The sequence below is a fragment of the Mobula hypostoma genome, chromosome 11, assembly GCF_963921235.1.
Source record: "Mobula hypostoma chromosome 11, sMobHyp1.1, whole genome shotgun sequence".
NCBI lineage: Eukaryota > Metazoa > Chordata > Chondrichthyes > Myliobatiformes > Myliobatidae > Mobula > Mobula hypostoma.
Genome location: NC_086107.1, coordinates 52,404,103 through 52,424,827, shown reverse-complemented (window position 1 = coordinate 52,424,827; position 20,725 = coordinate 52,404,103). Strand labels below are relative to the sequence as shown.

General features: G+C 40.6%; 1 protein-coding gene across 2 annotated transcripts in view; it reads right to left on the bottom strand.

Moving 5' to 3' along the window:
- The window catches only part of LOC134353728 (glycogen [starch] synthase, muscle-like), a 124,650-nt gene that overhangs the window by 15,372 nt on the left and 88,553 nt on the right, over positions 1–20,725 (bottom strand). For both annotated transcript variants that reach the window (XM_063062027.1, XM_063062029.1), the window contains 5 exons: positions 15,835–15,941; positions 5,133–5,192; positions 4,349–4,427; positions 2,927–3,040; positions 1,839–1,965 (listed from right to left, as the gene is read on the bottom strand). In XM_063062027.1, coding sequence (XP_062918097.1) covers positions 1,839–1,965; positions 2,927–3,040; positions 4,349–4,427; positions 5,133–5,192; positions 15,835–15,941 — 487 coding nt within the window. The remainder of the gene's footprint in view (positions 1–1,838; positions 1,966–2,926; positions 3,041–4,348; positions 4,428–5,132; positions 5,193–15,834; positions 15,942–20,725) is intronic.

The window sequence follows — 20,725 nt, the reverse complement described above, 5'->3', positions numbered from 1 at the left end:
TATACATGGAGCTGAAAGATGTGGGACAGATCTTAAATAGATTCTTTGCATCAGGAGATGGACACCGAGTTAGTAGCAAAACAGCAGCGTGGTCATGGACTGTATACAGATTATAGAGGACAAGGTGATCGCTGTCTTGAGTCAAATTCAGGTGGATAAATTCCCAGAGCCTGACAAAGTATCTCCTGTACCCTGTGGGAGGCTAGTGCAGAAACTGCAGAGGGCCCAGCAGAGATACTTAAAATGTCTTTAGCCAAGGGAGAGGTATCAGAGGATTGATGGTTAGCTAATGTTGTTCTGTTGTTTAAGAACGGCTCTAAGAATATACAAGGAGCTTGACGTCAGTAGTGGGCAAGTTACTGGAAGGTAATCTACGGGACCAGATATGTAAGTATTTAGATAGACATGGACTGATTAGGAAGAGTTAATATGGCTTTGTGCACGGTAGATCTTGTCCAAACAATCTTAAGAGTTTTTTGTGGAGGTGACCAAGAAAATTGATGAAGGAAAGGCAGTGGACTTTGGTGAGGCCTTTGACAGGGTCCTGCATAGACAGTTGGTCAAGGAGGTTTAGTTGTTTGGTATTCACGATGAAGTAATAAATTGAATTAAACATTGGCTTCACGGGAGAAACCAGAGAGTGGTCGTAGATAGTTACCTGTCTAATTGGAGGCCTGTGATTAGTGGTGTGCTGCAGAATTTGGTGCTAGGCCTGTTGTGTTGGTCATCTACATCAACAGTCTTGAGGATTATGTGGTAAACTGGATCAGCAAATTTGCAAATGACACCAAAATTGGGGTGAGTGGACAGCAAGGAAGAACTAACAAAGTTTGCAGCGAGATCGGAACCAGGTGGAAAAATGGACTGAAGAATCACAGATGGAATTTAATGAAATTTGCTGTGAGGGGTTGCCCTTTGGGAGGAGAAACCAAGGTAGGACTAACACAGTGAGTGACAGAGCACTGAAGAGTGCAGCAGAGCAGAAGGATCTGGGAATACAGATGCACCACTCACTGAAAGTGGTGTCACAGTAAGACAGGATCATAAAGAGCTTTTGGCACATTGGCCTTCATAAATCAAAGTATTGAATACAGGAGTTCGGATGTTATGTTGAAGTTGTCAGAGATGTTGGTGAGGCCTAATTTGGAGTATTATGTGCAGTTTTGGTCACCTACTGTACCTGCAGGAAAGATTCAACACAGGGGTCCAAAGACCCCTTGCTTAATGGTGATCCATAGCATAAAAATGTGGGAACCCCTGGTTTAATAGATTAGAACTTTATTCTCTGGAGTGTAGAAGAACGAGGGGAGATTTGATAGAAGTATACATAATTATGAAGGATATGGATTGGGTAAATGCAAGCAGGATTTTTCCACTGAGATTGGGTGAGACTAGTACTGGAGATCATATGTTAAGGGTGAAAGGTGAAATGTTTAAGAGGAACATGAGGGGGAATTACTTCACTCAGAAGGTGCTGAGAGTGTGAAATGAGCTGCCTGTGGAAGTGGTGGATGTGGGTTTGATTTCAACACTTAAGAGAATTTTGGATAAGTACATGGATGGGATTGCTGTGAAGGGCTTTGGCCAGGTGCCGGCTGACGTGAATAGACAGAATAATAGTTTAGTCTGGACTAAATGGGCTGAAGGACCTGTTTCTGAGTGGTAGAGCTCTACACCTCTAAATAAGTGCTGTTTCCCCACCACTCACAGCTCATTATTTTTCCCCAGGTACATAAAATTTAACCAGGTTAAAACCGATACACAAGAACACAATACAAGAGTAGATGTTGGGTTCAGCTTCACTTTCCTACCCTTTCTCCATTCAAGCTGAGACTCACCAGGAGTGTAGCCCCATGGCTCGTAATAGGAAGGAAACACACCCAAATGGCAACCACGTACAAACTCCTCATAATCCAAAGGAAGCAATGGGCTGGTGGACGACAGGAACTCAGGGTGAAAGATGACCTGAAGGACGAACGAAAGCCTTTTACTGAAAGACGGATGCAAGAATCCTATCACAAGCCTCCCATTATGGTCCAAAAGTAAATTGCACCCTATTTGATGCCAGGCAAATCCCATTCCTGTTCTTGATTGAGGAAGTCTCACCCGCAGTGGCAGAGGAGAAACTACGTTTGATATGAGATTGTGCCATTGGGACGTTAGTCAAGGTTCTCACACTTTGAATATTTAAACATGAAGTTCTGCTGGAGCTTCACATCTGAATGATAGTTAAAGGCAGGGTCCAGTTGGCTATGATGATCACAGAGTCAATTATTCACCATTATCGCTTTATAAATGACAGTGGAAGCAAGGTAAGATGGACAAGTACAAGCAGTCCCAGTAAGAGAAACCAATCATTGTAATGTTTTATGTTCAGAAGAAAATTTATCTCCACTCACGTCCTGTCATTGTAATTGTAGATTTCAGGCCTTAGTTATATGAAGAAAACAAAACTGTAACTCAGCATTTAATTCAGAGTGTGTGTCAAACTCACATAATGGAGGAAGAGGAACAATGCAACTGGCATCAAGGTGAGGGCAAGAGTGAGAGGGAGGTAGTGAGGGAAAGGAAATATCAACATTTTTACTGATGGTGAAAGGAGGAAACAAGAATCAGATGTGCTACAGATTTTAACCTTCACACTCTCACATAATCAAATTTATCAATAGGATAATATATCCTGAGAATACCTTCTTTATAACTGGCATAGAATGTAGAAAGTGGAGGAACTCGTATTCAGACCAGCCTGGTTACTTAGGACACTTCCTGCCTCCAACTAACAAGTTTATGAACAAAATAAACTGAATAGAAGTTACCTGCACTTGTTATTTGATCAACAGCTTTCATTCCAGTGTTGTAAGCCACTCCAACAGTATGCAGAATTTGTTACAGATTTGTCAGAGTAAGAGGTAAAAAATGTTCATACCTTGACCCTATCATTTGCATTGTTAAATAATCCAATTCTTCGGATCGCCTTGAGAATTTGATCGTTGGAATCATCCAGCATGTTATGTGTACAGATTGGAGGTAATGAACGGCGCTGTTAAGGAGAAGAGATTTGTCTATCAAGCTTGTGAAAAGGGTAACACCACCATTAAAGATATTGTCTTTATTATCAACATAAGAGACTCTGTGGATGCTGGAAATCTTGAACAACACAGGAACTCTGCAAATCAGGCAGCTCCTGATGTCAAGTCTTGTCCTGAAACACTATTTATCCTCCTCCATAGATGCTACTTGACTTGCTGAGTTCCTCCAGCATTTTGTGTGTATTTTCTTTATTGTTACTGAGCAATCTTTCCCTCTAAAATCCAGCTATATTTTGTTATTATTTGCTCATAAGGTTTGCTGGGAAATAAAGTATCTTTCAATTCCACCAACAGATATTTTTCTGCTCAAGTTTTATTTAACAATCAGTCTGATTTGTAATTTACCTCAACTTTTCTGTTGGTACAGGAGCTGGTGCTCACTTTCAAGAGTAATAGTATCATCCAAGTAACTCAGCAATTTCACACAGCAGGTTTGGGCAAGAAGTACCATCTGATACTGGTTTGTGGAGCAGGTGAGTTTCTGAGGTTATGGCTGAGGATACCAGGTGTGTCATGCACCCATTTCTAGCTTCAGTTACTGTGGAAATTTGTACTTGGCAGCTGTTATATGGAGCAATTGTGAAGCCAATCTGATATGAGTAATTGAAAGCCCCAATCTTTTTCAAAAACTGCCCAATCTGCATTAAGGTTTAAAGCTGTTACCTACTTAGACAGAGAGTTTCAATGTCTGGTTCATACAAAATGGAACAAAACCAAATGACATTGCGAGTAGCAAAGGTTGCTACTGGTGGGGAAGTTCCAGAGAAGATGATAGGAAAGTTAATAGTGGTAAATTTGTAAGTGGCACCCACAGCTTCCTTTACAAAAGCTGCCTGGAGCAAATGGGTGAAGCATGTAGAGTATAATGCAAACTCTGATCACTTGTACTGAAGGCTACAGATGGAATCGTATAAATTGGTGCAACTTCCCAATCATTCATTGAAGTTGAAATCTCAGAGCACACCTCAGGCACATAAATGTTAAAAAGAATGTAATTACCGGCAGCTAGTTCTATTTTCTGGACCAAACATAAAAGGAAGCAGTTAAAGGCTGTTTGCTAATCATCCCAGCAACACCACGTCCAATTGTGGCATTCCTAATGCTAATTCATGTCTATGGCTATATATACCACCATCTTCTTATACAGACACTCAATCCAGCAAACTTATTTATGTTATTTAGATTATTAAAGCCTTAAGAAATAAGAGAGAAATCCAAGTGTTCACCATTTTCCTATAGTTTCCAGCTGAAGGGTTTACCTGAGTGGCATATATGGCTCTCTTCATCATAGTGAAGTCCTCACGATCCAGAATTGAGCTTATATCGGGCATCTCACCTCTGTAACCAAATTAACACTGCTTGAAAATCCATGGCCTTACAGTTCTCCAGATTTCACATTTCATTTCCCCCACAGGAAACACTGCATTTCTTTTGTTTTTTGTGTGAGGAAGACTTTGTAATGTTTATCAGGGGTGGGCTAACAGAGTAGGGGGAAACGGAACACCCTCTTTTCCTTCCAATCCAGATCAAACACAGGAAGGAGTAATGCAAAGTCAACCTCATTGTGATCCAACATCAAAAACACAAATATCTCAGTGTCATTTGCCAGGCACTACAGCAGTCTTTATGACACTACTGGTGAAGTTTGGTTCATTTCCTTAGATGCATTTTTCCAATTTATTAGCATTAATGGAAGTTAAAAACACAGGCTCTGGGTTGTTAATAATGCCACCATTTTCAAAAGACCTTAATTTCAAATTGATTCTGTTGCATTTATCCACACAGGAATTACAGCTCCTGTATTAACGGCACTATGAGAGGAAAAGAGTCACTTATGAAAATCTATCCCATATAGCAATTGTATGGAGCTTGACTGAACAATCCACCAACTCAGAAGTTGGGAATGTGAGTATTTGGGGGGTGGGGGTGAAGTGCCAGCTTTATATATGAGCACCCAGAGGCCAATGTTTTCCAGCAGTTTCAATATATTCAGCGTTTGTTTGATTAACAGTAGAGCTTACATGCCAATCAAAAGGTACTTACTCCAAGAGCAACTCATAAAGCTTTTTGCCAAACTTTTCTTTGATCACATTGGCGGTATCCCTGGAACAAATACACAATAATTTAGATAATCGAGATTTGCCTTTTTCTACCTCAGCCAACTTTATAACATCAAATTACCTTTGGTGATTATTAAAGTGAAGATCCGATGGTGTTCTCTGAATTAACTGGTCTCAAATGTGAAGTTGCCTGTAATACTAGTCTTCCCAATCTTAGGTATTAGCAATACAGATTGAGGAAGGTAATGAGAAGAAAACTATTGGTTACAAGTTTCAAAATCTATGTCAGTGACAGTAATCTATTTTACACAATTACCCATTTCAGTGAAGACTCATTAAAAGCACTGTGGGTACAGCTGCAACTATTTAAAGCGATGCAATGTTTGAGACACAGGTGGGTGGATCAGTTGCTTCAGAATCACAGCTGCCTGCTCTAGTGCTACGCTCTTCCTGGCAACTGGCTGAACTCAGAATCACTTTGATAAACATTCACAAACATTCGATAACACTCGAGGCACACATTAAAAGTAATATTTATTTTTACATTTAGAACACTGATAAGTACTTCTGCATACTAAAGATCAACTAGAATAATAGAAACAAAATTAATTAGTTGTCCAATTAATTATTAGAAGTATGACTGAGCAAACTCCTCTGTTTCTGCGGCAGTCGACAGGATTTTTAGTGTAGTTAAGCTTCCTGCATTCAGCTGGATTGATTGTTTGTTTGTAGAAATGTTGATAAGGAAAGATGCCAAATGACTGGCTCACGATAGGTGGTTCATTGCAGGTGCCAGCAATTGAATTACCTCCAGATTCATGACCTGAAGTTGGTGATCAAGAATATCATGTAGACTGTGACAACAATGACACTGATTCTGCTTGCCAAAACATGAGAAATTTCAAACTCTTCTGTCTACAAATCACCAAACAGAAATCTAAGTTCTTGGAATCAAAAACCTACACAAATAAATCTGAACATTGACTTCTCTAACTTCCACTTATGCCCCACCTCCCCCTCGTACTCCATCCGTTATTTATTTATATACACACATTCTTTCTCTCTCTCTCCTTTTTCTCCCTCAGTCCCTCTGACTATACCCCTTGCCCATCCTCTGGGCTCCCCCCCCCTTCCTTCTCCCTGGGCCTCCTGTCCCATGATCCTCTCATATCCCTTTTGCCAATCACCTGTCCAACTCTTGGCTCCATCCCTCCCCCTCCTGTCTTCTTCTATCATTTTGGATCTCCCCCTCCCCCTCCCACTTTCAAATCTCTTACTAGCTCTTCCTTCAGTTAGTCCTGATGAAGGGTCTCGGCCCGAAACGCCGACTGTACCTCTTCCTAGAGATGCTGCCTGGCCTGCTACGTTCACCAGCTACTTTGATGTGTGTTGCTTGAATTTCCAGCATCTGCAGAATTCCTCGTGTTTACAAATAAATCTCAAATCTGTCACAGTAGCAAGTGGGATTAAAACACAATCAAAGAAGACAGAGAATTGGTAGAAACAAGGGTGAAGGAAAATATGTGAATGGCCTAGTTATCCTTACCCAGTAATATTTTGTTTACAAAAAAAATTACAAAACTACAAAGTACAGAGTAAATGTATTATCAAAATACAATCTGTCACCAAATACAAGCCAGAGATTCATTTTCTCATTGACATGCTCAATAAATCTATCGAATAATAACCATAACAGTTATCCCCTTTGGTTTAAGAGCCTGATAGCTGAGAAGTAGTAACTGAACCTGGTGGTGTGAGCCCTGATGCTCCTGTACCTCCTTCCTGATGGCAGCAGCGAGAAGAGAGCATGCCCTGGATGTTGGGGTGTTTCTGATGATGTATGCTGCTTTCCTGCAATAGCATTTCATGTAGATGTGCTCAATGGTGGGGAGGGCTTTACCCAGGATGGACTGGGCCTTATCCACTATCTGCTTATTAAGTTTAGATGAAAATAAATCAAGTAAAATCTCAATTCCAGTACAATCTAAACTTGAGTGCTATATAAAATGAATTATTTTTTACTTAAAATGAAGTGTGTGAGAAGGAGAACAGAAGTGAACAGTGTGAATCAAAGATTAGCGGAAGTTGAATACACAAAACATGTGAAGAGTTTAAGAGGAGTGATGCAGGCAGAGGGAAGGACATTTTCCCCACTAAAGCTGTTGCTTTTCCTCTCTCCTGCAAAACAGCATTCACACAAATACAAAATGGGATTGAGGAACAAATCAAGACCTCAACAGAAGTAACTGAAAAAGACAGGGAGCATGTTTTTGACACGTTACATATATTGTCAGGCTGCATATTCCACCAAACTTTTGTCTTGTTCCAACACACAGGATGTTTGATAGCATCCACATGGTCACCCAGAAACCTATTGATAATGCAGATTTTGGGCTGGTAGAAATGGTTCCTGCTCAATTAATGGCAGCTGGTTAGTTACTAATACAAAGCTCCATACATAATTCGCAGGAATTCACTCTTTAATTTCAATTTAATGTCATCATTTGTCAGGCAGATACTGACAGTGAAGCTTCTGAAACCCCCAATGCTACTAAATTAAAAAGACACACTGCTGTTCAATCCCTAGAGTGTTTGTGAACATTATTCTATTGTGTATGCATTATCTGTTAAGGGCAGCATAGTACTTAGAATTCAAAGTTCAAATTAAAATTTATTATCAGAGTACATACATGTCACCACATACAACCCTGAGATTCTTTTTCCTCCTGACATACTCAGGAAATCTATAGAATAGTAATTGTAAACAGGATCAATGAAAGAGAAAGTAGAGCACAAAAGACAACAAATGGTGCAAATGCAAATATAAATAAGTAGCAGTAAATAACGAGAGCATGAAATAACAAAATGAAGACTCCATAAAGTGAGATCATTGGTGTGTGATCATCTCAATAGATGAATGTAGTTATCATTCGAGAGCCTGATGGTTGCGGGGTAGTAACCGTTTTTGAACCTGGCGGTGTGAGTCCTGAGGCTCTTGTACCTTCTACCTGATGGCAGCAGCGAGAAAAGAGCATGGCCTGGGTGGTGAGGATCTTTGATAATGGATGCTGCTTTCCTACGACAGCATATTATGTAGATGTGCTCAATGGTTGGGAGGCCTTCACCCGTGATGTACTGGGCCGAATCCATGACCTTTTATAGGATTTTCCGTTCAAAGGCATTGGTGTTCCCATACCAGTCCGTAATGCAAACAACATCCATTTGGATGTTGCTGCACAAAACCCCGGGGCTGAAGGACCTCATGCAAGAAATGTTTAGGGATGAAACTGCACTTCTGCATGAAACTTATAAAAGAGGCTCATGTACAGGTGGGACTAAGACTTTACAGAATGGTATACTGTCTCCACTATTATATGCTCTGCCCTATAATGTCTGGTGATTCAGCAACAGTACAGACTGCGCTTATCCACAACTGCAGAGATTCAGTAGCGGCCTCCTCCTGCTCTCATTGCACTTTGCTGCTTGAAATGTTTTTGCCACGTGACCTTTGCAGGTCATCCTTACACTGGAGTGTACTCTATAAGCAAATCTAAAGTAATTAAAATCACAAAACAAAAATCATAGAATGGAAATGGCCAGTAGCTCCTTCAGCAGTTGTCCTCAGACTTGTTTAGTTAGCAGCTCACCCATCGCTGAGTGGGAGAGTTATTCATTGGTGAATAACCTAACCTGTCACTACTATAGGATTAATAGACAATCAGAATCAGGTTTAATATCACTGGCATGTGTTGTAAAATTTGTTGTTTTGCAACAGCCATACAAAGCAATACATAATAATAGAAATCTACAAATTACAAGAAATATAAATGTAAGATTTTATATTAAATAAGTAGTGCAAAAAGAGAGCAAAAGTAATGAAAAAGTGACTTAGAGTATATGGGTCCATTGTCCTGTCCATTCAGAGATCTGAAGGCAGATGGGAAGAAGCTGTTCCTAAAATATTGAGTGAGTCTTCAGGCTATTGCACCTCCTCCTTGATGACAGCTATGAGAAGAGGGCGTGTCCCAGATGATGAGGGTCCTTAATGATGGATACTGCCCTTTCCAGGCATTGTCTTTGGAAGATGTCCTCATTGCTGGGGAAACTGGAGCCCACGATGGAGCTGGCTGAGTTAGCAACTTTCTGCTGCTTTTCCCAATCTTGGGCGGGGGCCCCTCCTTACCAGGTGGTGATCCAACCAGTCAGAATACTCTCCATGGAAAATCCGTAGCAATATGCGGTCTTTGGTGAAATACAAAGTCTCCTCAAACTCCTGATAAAATATAGCCACTGCTGTCCCTTTTTTGTAATTGCATTAATATGTTGGGCTCAGGATAGATCTTCAGAGAGGTTGACACAGGAAACATGAAACTGCTCACTCTTTAAACTCAATGAGGACTGGTATGTGTCCCTTGACTTCTCTTCTTCTGAAGTTCACAATCAATTCTTTGGTCTTACTGATGTAGCTTGCAAGGTTGTTGTTGAAAATCCGCTCAACTAGCTGATCTAACTTATTCCTATATGCCTGCTCATTACCATCTAAAATTCTGCCAACAGTAGCTGTGTCATCGTCAAATTTATAGATGCGGCTTGAGCTGTACCTATCCACACAGTCGTGGGTGTAGAGTAGAGCACTGGGCTAAGTACAGATTCCTAAGGTGCACCAGCGTTAATTGTGAGTGAGAAGGAGATTTTGTTCCTGGTCCACAAAGACAATGGTCTCCTGTGAGGAAGTCAAGGATTCAGTTGCAGGGGGAGGTAGACAGGCCTAGGTTTTGGATCCTGTGGATTAGAATTGAGGGTATGATTGTGTTAAACGCTGAGCTGTAATCAATAAACAGCAGCCTGATGTAGGTATTAATACTGTCCAGGTGATCCAAGGCCACGTGGAGAGCCAGTGAGATTGCATCTGCTGTAGGTCTATTGTGGTGATAGGCAAATTGCAGTGGGTCCAGGTCCTTGCTTAGGCAGGAGTTGATTCTGGCCATGACGAACCTTTTAAAGCACTTCACCACAGTAGATGTGAGTGCAACTGGGTGATAGTCACTGAGGCAGTTCAACCTGCTCTTCTTGGGCAATGGTATGATTGTCACCCTTTTGAAGCAGGTGAGAACCTCTGACTGCAGTGAGAAATTGAAGATATCCTTGAACACTCCTGCCAGTTGGCTGGCACAGGTTTTCAGTGCTTTGCCAGGTACACCATCAGGCCCAGATACCCTGCAATGGTTCACCCACTTGAAAGATGTTCTGATGTTGGCCTCTGACACCGAGATCACAGGGTCACTAGATTCTGCAGGGATTCACACAAGTGTAGCTTTATTCTCCCTTTCAAAGTGTGCGTAAAAGGCATTGAGCTCATCTGGGAGTGAAGCAACATAGCCATCATGACGTTAGGTTTTGCCTTGTAGGAAGTAATAGCCTGCAAACCTGCCTGAGCTGATGTGCATCCAATTCTCTCTCTAACTTCAACTGGAATTGTTTTCTCACTCAAACACATAGCCTTCCATAGGTCGTACCTGCACCTACGTAGTTCTGGATCACAGGTCATGAATGCCACAGGTCGAGTCCTCAGCAGATTATGAATCTCCTGGTTCATCCACAGATTTTGGTTTGGCTATGTCCGGCATGTTTTCAAAAGCATACACTCATCCACACAGGTCTTGCTGAAGTCGGTGGCAACTGTCATATTCCAAGAAGGATCTCTAGTTGAAATCCCTGCAGTGATAGGGAAGGCATCCTGGTGCACTGCTTCATTACTGCTGATCATGCTGTTCAGCTACTGCAGCGCCTGTCAAACACTGGCCTGAGGTGACAGGTGCACCGCTACCATCTTTTAGCAGATCTCATAATAACAAGGGAAGAGGAGCTCTTTTGGTGTGGTGGCCAAAACCTTTCCTCAAAAAAAACAAGAGAAAGTTCAGTTGGTAATACTTTGAAATTTGGTTTGAATTATTCAAATAGCAGGCATAATGGTTCAAAAACCATTATGTGGTGATAAGATCATCATGAAACTCTGGATTTGCTAGAACTAGTTAATATGAATTGCAACTAAAGATAATATTTATTTGTCCTGCTAGCTACAAGAGGCAATTCAAAGCATATTCATCTTTACTTATTCACTATTTTGAAATGGTATGTTTATGACTGAGAACAAAAAGACCAGTCAATCCAGCAGGTCATAAAGAAGAGACAACCACACTTGTATTGCCAATATACACTAGGTGAGCCTGTGAATTCTTTGAGTTTTTCAATAACTGAAAGAGAAACTATGAAACTTGAAGGGAGGGACACAGACAGGAGATGGGGAGGTTATTAGTATGGTGGCAATTGGATTGGAAGTGGAGGTCTGTAAAGTATTTCTGTGCCCACAACTTAATATAGCATATTGCTCAATGTGAACTCCAGAAAACATTGCAGCAATATCACATTTATGTCAAAGCTGCTATATACAGTATGTAAGTAGTATAACATAAAACCTACAGCTTACAAACACATTAAACCACAGCTGCTTTAGGCGACCACATATCTTTAAATTCTTATCAGCTCTAATTTCCATAGCACAGAGGAGATAAAGGTCTGCCAACTCCAAATTGCACTTTTTAATCACACAGGTAGTCATCTGAAAGAGAAATTAACGCTGCTGTTTATTTATCCACTGCCTAACTCACAGTTACATAATGGTAAGTTTCAGATGGCATAAATATCCATTTTTAGTTCCGGTAAAAAAAATCTTTCTCCATCCCTCCCCTCTTCTATTCCCCAGTCTGGCCTCTTATCTCTTCTCACCTGCCTATCACCTTCCCCTGGGTCCCTTACTCCTTCCCTTTCTCCTATGGTCCGCTTTCTTCTCCATCAGATCTCTTCCTCTCCATCCCTTTATCTTTCCCACTCACCTGGCTTCACCTATCACCTTCTAGCTATCCTCCTTCCCCTCCACCCACCTTTTCATTCTGGCATCTTCCTCCTTCCTTTCCAGTCCTGTAGAAGAGCCTCGGGCCCAAAATGTCGACTGTTTATTCATTTCCATAGATGCTGCCTGACCTACTGAGTTCTTCCAGCATTTCGTGTGTGTTGCCCTAAAAAATGCCTTGTTTTTGTAAAGGTAATTGTTGGCTGGAAGAAATCTCAAAATATTTTCACCTTCCAGAGGAAAGAAAGATGCAGCAACAGAAGGGAGGAGGAAATATGTTGAAAAGAATCAAAAGCACAGTCAAACAGAAAGATTAGAAGATTTTCAGAGCAGTTAGACTTTTGCCAGGTGGAAGTTGCAGAATGTTCACATTTCGGCAAAACCATCTAACATAAAAATGCTGAAAATATTTAGTAAGTCAGACAGCATCTATGGAGAGTGAAAGGCAGGTGACGTTTCATAGCAATGTTTCAAACATAACTAGTTATCGGGGTTCAAATGAAACTGTTCAATTGATGGTACCAGAAAAGGAGCAAGATTCTACTTTCTTTATTCATTGAGTTTAAATTCTATCTTACACTTTTGCCCATTCATTAACCTAATCTCTGACACTTGTTGGGCACACTGAATTATCTGACTTGCCCTCAGATTTTGGATTTTTCTATATAATTTATTATTTTTGAGTTAGGTCTGGTAGCATGGCATGCTGCGTAGGTGGGAGGCATGGTAGTGTAGTGGTTAAAGTAAACTTATTATAGCACCAGCTGGAAGATCAAGGGTTCGATTCCCACCACTCTCTGTAAGATGTTTGTACATTCATCCCGTGTTCATATGCGTTTTCTCACACATTACAAAGACATATGGTTAGGGTTATTGTGTTGTGATATGCTATGTTGGCACCAAATGTGTGGCAGCACTGGCAGACTGCCCAGCATAATCCTCACTGCCTTGATTTGAACAAATGATGCATTTCCCTGCATGTTTCAATGTAGATGTGAAAATAAAGCTAATCTTTATCTTTATCTTTACCGGAGATTTTACATGGACCGTTTTCCCACTATTTTATCTCAGTTGAATTATTTCTAAACAAAACACTATTAAGATATATTCAGATTAATGGGAATATTGTTTTAAACTTAATGCACCCATCCATCCTGTGTATATATTGCAGCTTGTGAGAACAAATATTTAGATAATTTGAACCATGTAAGAAAAGATTTAAAAGTAATTAACATAATTCATTACATACTGTATGTATTTTCTTAATTATTTTCTCAATGTAAATTTTGTTTTACTTTCTCCACCACCCGCCCCCCTCCATATTTCCTCACGCTCTCTGCTCTTCTAAGTATACTTGGTTTATGTTAATAAGAAACTATTATGAATCCCTTCTCCCACTGTCTTGTATTGCACTGTAGCTTGTAATGAAAAGTCTTTAATTACTTGTGTGATGTGAGGCTCACTCTTTGCAGTTCTATTTCTTATAGGGTGCATAAAAATCTAAAAATAGATATTTTCAAATTGATTAAATTCTTATTTAGGATATTATCACTTTTTAACCACAATGAAAAAAGGCAAACTTATTCCTGAAAAGCATCGAGAGGCTTATGGGAACTTAGATGCAGGGGGTTCAATTGAAGGACTAAATTTGCATGTTCAAAACTTAGGGATAAAAACATACGAGCATTTATCATCAGAAAAAGTTTATGCAAAAGACTTGAAAATAAAAAGTTGAATGGTGTAAGAGTTTAATATGGCAACAATTTTACTAAGCAATAGCTAATTTGTGCTAAATTTGCATGATTGCGCCAGGTCGACCATCTCTGTTGTTGGAAATTGTGAAGTTAGGTTGGATTGGTGTGATGACTGCTAAAGAACGGACAAACTCTTAGAAACTCTTTTATGCGCTGACCATGAAGGGTTATGAATAATACTAACATATCCTTAGAAAAATGTGATGGGTATAGGTTACAGGAAAGCAAGTGGGGGAATGGGACTCATGGGACTGTTCTAAAAGCCACCTTTGACTTGATGACCTAATGACCATATTTGATGTCCGTAGAAAGTATGAAGTCATCAGCCTCTCCACTCTGCCTGGGACTAGAGTCCAGATGTTGATAATGGCATAAAATGGATAGAAGAAGACAATGTCTAGGGTGTAAGTGAGAAAGCTGACAGTAGCAGGAATCAATCTACAACCGTTTGTAGTACCAGGATTCATTATCAGGAGATACTGGAGAAAGTGAAGTAGAAAATGAAGAGCAAAGATGCCAAACAAGCAAGCAGACATGTTATTTCCAGTATTCACCATTATCACTATCAGGTTCGTCTCTTTCTGGGACAGGCCCTCTTCTTTTTACTATCATCAGGGAGGAGGTACAGGAGCCTGAAGACCCACCTTTAATGATTTGGGAACAGCTTATCCTCTGCTGCCCAATTTCTGAACAGTTCATAAACACATGAAGACTACCTCAATATTCTTTTTTTCCACTGTTCATTTTTGTAATTTCTAGATTTTAATGTCTTTGCACTATACTGCTGCTGCAAAATAACAAATATCACATCATACATCAGTAATAATAAATCTGACTTTGATGCCAGTGGTGACCTTTTCTACAACACTAAAGGTTTGCAAGATGGCAGGGCCTGCTTGTTCAATGCAAATATGTCCTGTCAGAGTGGAGGTGGTAAAGGTATAGGCTTTCAACCTCACCATGCATGCACCATACACACAGCAGCAGAAAGCGGTGCAAGAGGAGGTGCAATGAGTCTTTGCTGATGATTCATTGACAGCCACAGGAAATGGGGAAGGAAATGACTGACTATACAAGGGCAGAGATGAGATTTGTTACAACTGTAAAAGAAGTGCAAAATACGAAAGGGTGCTCACACTGAAATTACTATTTGCCCTTATCATAGACCATTCCTGGAAATAATGTGGTGATACCTCTTGACAAGGTTCTTCTAAATTTGCCTCAGCATCTGCTGGGTAACTGCATAAAAACCACATCTATACATTTTAGTTGCATTTGAAACACACAGGGCTTTTGGAAATGACAGTTTTCTACTCGTCTCTTCCGGGAACTTCACAATAAAGCTGAAAAATATGTCTTATGCTATAACCTAGATGTTCTTGGCCTCCCGTTACTGAGCAGCAAGTTATGAGAATTGCCTTATGTAAATGAGGGGAATCTGAAGTGGGAACAAGATCCTGGTTGGTTCCTACAGTCCTGAGAATGAAAATCACCTATAATTCCATCCACAGAATACATCAGGGCATATCTTTTATTTCTCAAAGATGAGAGAATGAAGTTTACTAAGTCAGTCAAGAACAAACAAGTGATGGCGTGCTGGCAACCAGTTGCAATTGACTAAATTTTGCAAATTTATGTTAGGAGAAATGCAAGATGTTCTGCTGACCCAGCCTGTACCACTTTACCAAAAGAAATTTAAGTAACAGCAATTTTTTTCTCTTTGAAGAAAATTAAGTATGTGCATTGGTTTTCAAGTTGTTCTTAGTCTCTTGTTAGCACCTTTGTTTGTAGATAATGTGCTCAGTATTCTGATAAAGGCTTCTCGACCTATCCACTGATTCTCCAGGATGCTGCCTGACCTACCACTGTTTCCAGAATTTTCTGTTTTTGTTAGGGCTCGAATATCACAGTTTAGTTTTATTAAATGATTTTGCCCTTTATTTGTTCAACATTTCATAGTTTTTATCAGTAATATCTTCCTTATTTCCAGGGAACCATTGGAAAAAATGTACTTTGCTTACCAAAGCTGTTTCCGTACTGCTTGTCCCTTGAGGGTTTCAACATTGAAGTTATTGGTCTTTGCAGGCATGATGAAAAATGCAACTACAGTAACATCACTTCGATTTGCCTGTTTTAGGTACAGAGAAGGAGAAATATTAAGTATGCCATTCCCCTTTTTCCAGGGGTAAGCTACCAGTTACAATACTAGTTCCATCATAAACTCAGGAGTGCAGCTTAACTTGATAATATTTCCTCCCAACACACTTCCTGTAAGGGCTCCTGACAAAAGTACAAGGAAAAAGGCAATTTGTTCTGCTAAGTATGTAGAAACTCTAGATAAGAACAATCCAGCCAATACATTCTACTTTCTCCAAAACTGCTTTGTAGATTCTTTCACTTATCCAGCCCCATTCTGAATGTTGCTATCAAATCTGCCTCTGCTTCTATCCCTGGCAGTGCACACAAAACTCTGCTCGGCAAAGTTTTTCCTCACACCACTTTTAGTTCTTTTGCTAATTAATTTATTCTATATTCATTGATTCTTGAGCCTCTGACCAAGGCAAACTGTTTTAGTTATGCCAATGCCCTTCATGATTTTAAGTACCCGATCCCTTTGCAATCTAGAACAAGCCTAACTAAAGTCCCTAATCTCTGGAACCAATCCAGTAAATCTCTGCTGTACCCCCTTTAGAGCATTTACAGTTTTCTTGAACTGGATATAATACTCCAGTTGTGGTGAACTATTGTTCTGCAAATATTCATCATAATTTTTTTACTTATGAGTTCAGGGCCAAATCAGCCCTTTAAACCTCTTTCTCAATCTGCCCTGCCACTTTGAACAAACTAAAAACAAATACCCTAAAACAGCGCACGCAAAATGCTGGAGGAACTCAGCAGGTCAGGCAGCATCTATGGAAATGAGTTAACTGTCTTCGTTTTGAGACGAGACCCTTCTTCAGGACTGAAATGGAAGGGGGAAGACAGCAGAATAAAAAGGTGGGGGAGGGGAAGGGGGCTAGCTCAAAGGTGATAGATGAAGCCAATTGGGTGGGAAAGGTAAAGAACTGCAGAGGAAAGAATCTGATAGGAGAGGAGAAAGGGAAGGAGGAGGGGACCCAGGGAGAAGTGATAGATAGGGAATAGAAGAAGAGGGAGCAGGAGGGAAAAAATTATCAGAAGGACGACCTTAACATTCACTCTTCATGCATCCCTTTTAGAAATGCAAATCACGCCCCTCAAGTTTACTTTGCTTCTTCTCTTCCTTCCGACCAAGCTTATTGTTACATGCATAATACAGTAAATAAAAACTTGGTTGTAACAGTACCATAGGCACGTAGGTACAGACATCACGCGCAATAAGAAAAGTCTATGGTAGTGTAAGAGGTGGTCTGTAGGTAGGATTCAGGCAGCGCAGGCAGTTTACTGATAGTTGTAGGAAGGGAGCTGCTCCTGAAGCTGATGGCACGAGACTATCTCCTGCCTGATGGGTAGCAGTGAGAAGAGGGCATGACTGGCTGGTGGGAATCCTTGATGACAGATATTGCCTCTTTGAGAGCAGTGCCTCCTATGGACACTAACACTAAATACACACCTTATATTTCTCAACATTACATTTCAACAGTTATCTATGTCCCCATACCATCAGCCCTTGTATGTCCTCTTTAAATCTGTTAAGATTTTCACAGATCCTAATGCCTCCAAGTTCGGTGCCATCTGTAAATCTTGAAATTACTTATATCAAGTAAAACAGTACTGGGGAATTTCACTGTACATCTTGTCCAGTCTAAGAAGCAATCTTTCAGCACACCTAGCAGCTTCCTGTTGCTCAGCCAAATTTCTAAAAGCGCTGCTACAACCCCTTTTATTGCAAGACTTTAATTTAAATTTTATCTGCACAGTGACATTTTACCATATCCCTTTTTAAATCCATATATAATTCCTTCATCAACCTTTTCATGTGATTTCATCAGAAAGCGCTGTGAAATTAGATAGATACAATGTGCTTTCTCTAGTCACTGTGACTGTTAACTCTATCCCTGATTTTCGTTTCAAAATACCTTTCCACCACTGAATTACCTGCAGTTATTACTTTTTGCCTCAATTACATTGACTGACAGAACCATTAACATTGTCCAAACCAATTCCATAACCCTATCAACTACCATAAGCTCTCATTACCTCCACCATTAGTCATTACTGCAACAGGACCTCCCAGACCTAAACTCGATTGGCTTAAGGACACAATTTAATTGGTTGGATTTCCTCTGGGTGCTCCAGTTTTCTCCTATATCCCAAAAACGTATATGTTGGTAGGATAAAGGGCTCCAGTAAATTGCCTCTAATGTGCAGATGAGTGGCAGAATCTGTAATAGGTGTGGTAGGGGTGGTGGGTTAGTTGACAGGAACGTGAGGAGAATAAAATAGGGTTACTGTAAAAATCAGTGCTTGATAGTTGGTATAGACTCAATGGGCCAAAAGGTTTGTTCCTTGATAAATGTCTCTTTGATTCCAGGCAATAATCCAGTTTAATTACAATATCATCTATTCTTTCATCATCAATTGAAACCAACATTCTGCATTTCACAACACTCTGCATTTACCATCAGATGCAGATTATTAAAATGGCATAGAAACATAGAAAATAGGTGCAGGAGTAGGCTATTCGGCCCTTTGAGCCTGCACCACCATTCAGTATGATCATGGCTGATCATCCAACTCAGAACCCTGTACCTGCCTTCTCTCCATACCCCCTGATCCCTTTAGCCACAAGGGCCATATCAAACCCGCTCTTAAATATAGCCGATGAACTGGCCTCAACTGTTTCCTGCGGCAGAGAATTCCACAGATTCACCACTCTCTGTGTGAAGAAGTTTTTCCTCATCTCGGTCCTAAAAGGCTTCCCCTTTATCCTTAAACTGTGACCCCCTCATTCTGGACTTCCCCAATATCAGGAACAATCTTCCTGCATCCAGCCTGTCCAATCCCTTTAGAATTTTATACGTTTCAATAAGATCCCTCCTCAATCTTCTAAATTCCAGAGAGTATAAGCCTAGTCAATCCAGTCTTTCTTCATATGAAAGTCCTGCCATCCCAGGAATCAATCTGGTGAACCTTCTTTGTACTCCCTCTATGGCAAGAATGTCTTTCCTCAGATTAGGGGACCAAAACTGCACACAATACTCCAGGTGTCTTCTCACCAAGGCCTTGTACAACTGCAGTAGTACCTCCCTGCTCCTGTACTCGAATTCTCTTGCTATGAATGCCAGCATATCATTCGCCTTTTTCACCGCCTGCTGTACCTGCATGCCCACTTTCAATGACTGGTGTATAATGACACCCAGGTCTCGTTGCACCTCCCCTTTTCCTAATCGGCCACCATTCAGATAATAATCTGTTTTCCTGTTCTTGCCACTAAAGTGGATAATCTCTCATTTATCCACATTAAATTGCATCTGCCATGAATTTGCCCACTCACCTAACCTATCCAAGTCACCCTGCATCCTCCTCACAGCTAACACTGCCGCCCAGCTTCGTGTCATCCGCAAACTTGGAGATGCTGCATTTAATTCCCTCATCCAAGTCATTAATATATATTGTAAACAACTGGGGTCCCAGCACTGAGCCTTGTGGTACCCCACTAGTCACTGCCTGCCATTCTGAACAGGTCCCGTTTATTTGCTTCCTGTCTGCCAACCAATTCTCTATCCACAGCAATACCATACCCCCAATACCGTGTGCTTTAATTTTGCACACTAATCTCCTGTGTGGGACCTTTTGAAAATCCAAATATACCACATCCACTGGTTCTCCCTATCCACTCTACTAGTTACATCCTCAAAAGATTCTATGAGATTCGTCAGACATGATTTTCCTTTCACAAATCCATGCTGACTTTGTCCGATGATTTCACCGCTTTCCAAATGTGCTGTTATTACATCTTTGATAACTGACTCTAGCATTTTCCCCACCACCGACGTTAGGCTAACCAGTCTATAATTCCCCAGTTTCTCTCTCCCTCCTTTTTTAAAAAGCGGGGTTACATTAGCCACCTTCCAATCCTCAGGAACTAGTCTAGAATCTGAAGAGTTTTGATAAATTATCACTAATGCATCCACTATCTCTTGGGCTACTTCCTTAAACACTCTGGGATGCAGACCATCTGGCCCTGGGGATTTATCTGCCTTTAATTCCTTCAATTTACCTAACACCACTTCCCTACTAACATGTATTTCCCTCAGTTCCTCCATCTCACTAGACCCTTTGTCCCCTACTATTTCCAGAAGATTATTTATGTCCTCCTTAGTGAAGATGGAGCCAAAGTATTTATTCAATTGGTCTGCCATGTCCTTGTTCCCCATGATCAATTCACCTGTTTCTGACTGTAAGGGACCTACATTTGTCTTAACCAATCTTTTTCTTTTCACGTATCTATAAAAGCTTTTACAGCAACACACATAAAAGTTGCTGGTGAACGCAGCAGGCCAGGCAGCATCTCTAGGAAGAGGTGCTGCCTGGCCTGCTGCGTTCACCAGCAACTTTTATGTGTGTTGCTTGAATTTCCAGCAACTGCAGAATTCCTGTTGTTAAAGCTTTTACAGTCAGTTTTTATGTTCCCTGCCAGTTTTCTCTCATAATCTTTTTTCCCTTTCCTAATTAAGCCCTTTGTCCTCCTCTGCTGGACTCTGAATTTCTCCCAGTCCTCAGGTGAGACGCTTTTTCTGGCTAATTTGTATGTTCCTTCTTTGGAATTGATAGCATCCCTAATTTCCCTTGTCAGCCACGGGTGCACTACCTTCCCTGGTTTATTCTTTTGCCAAACTGGGATGAACAATTGTTGTAGTTCATCCATGTGATCTTTAAATGCTTGCCGTTGCATATCCACCGTCAACCCTTTAAGTATCATTTGCCAGT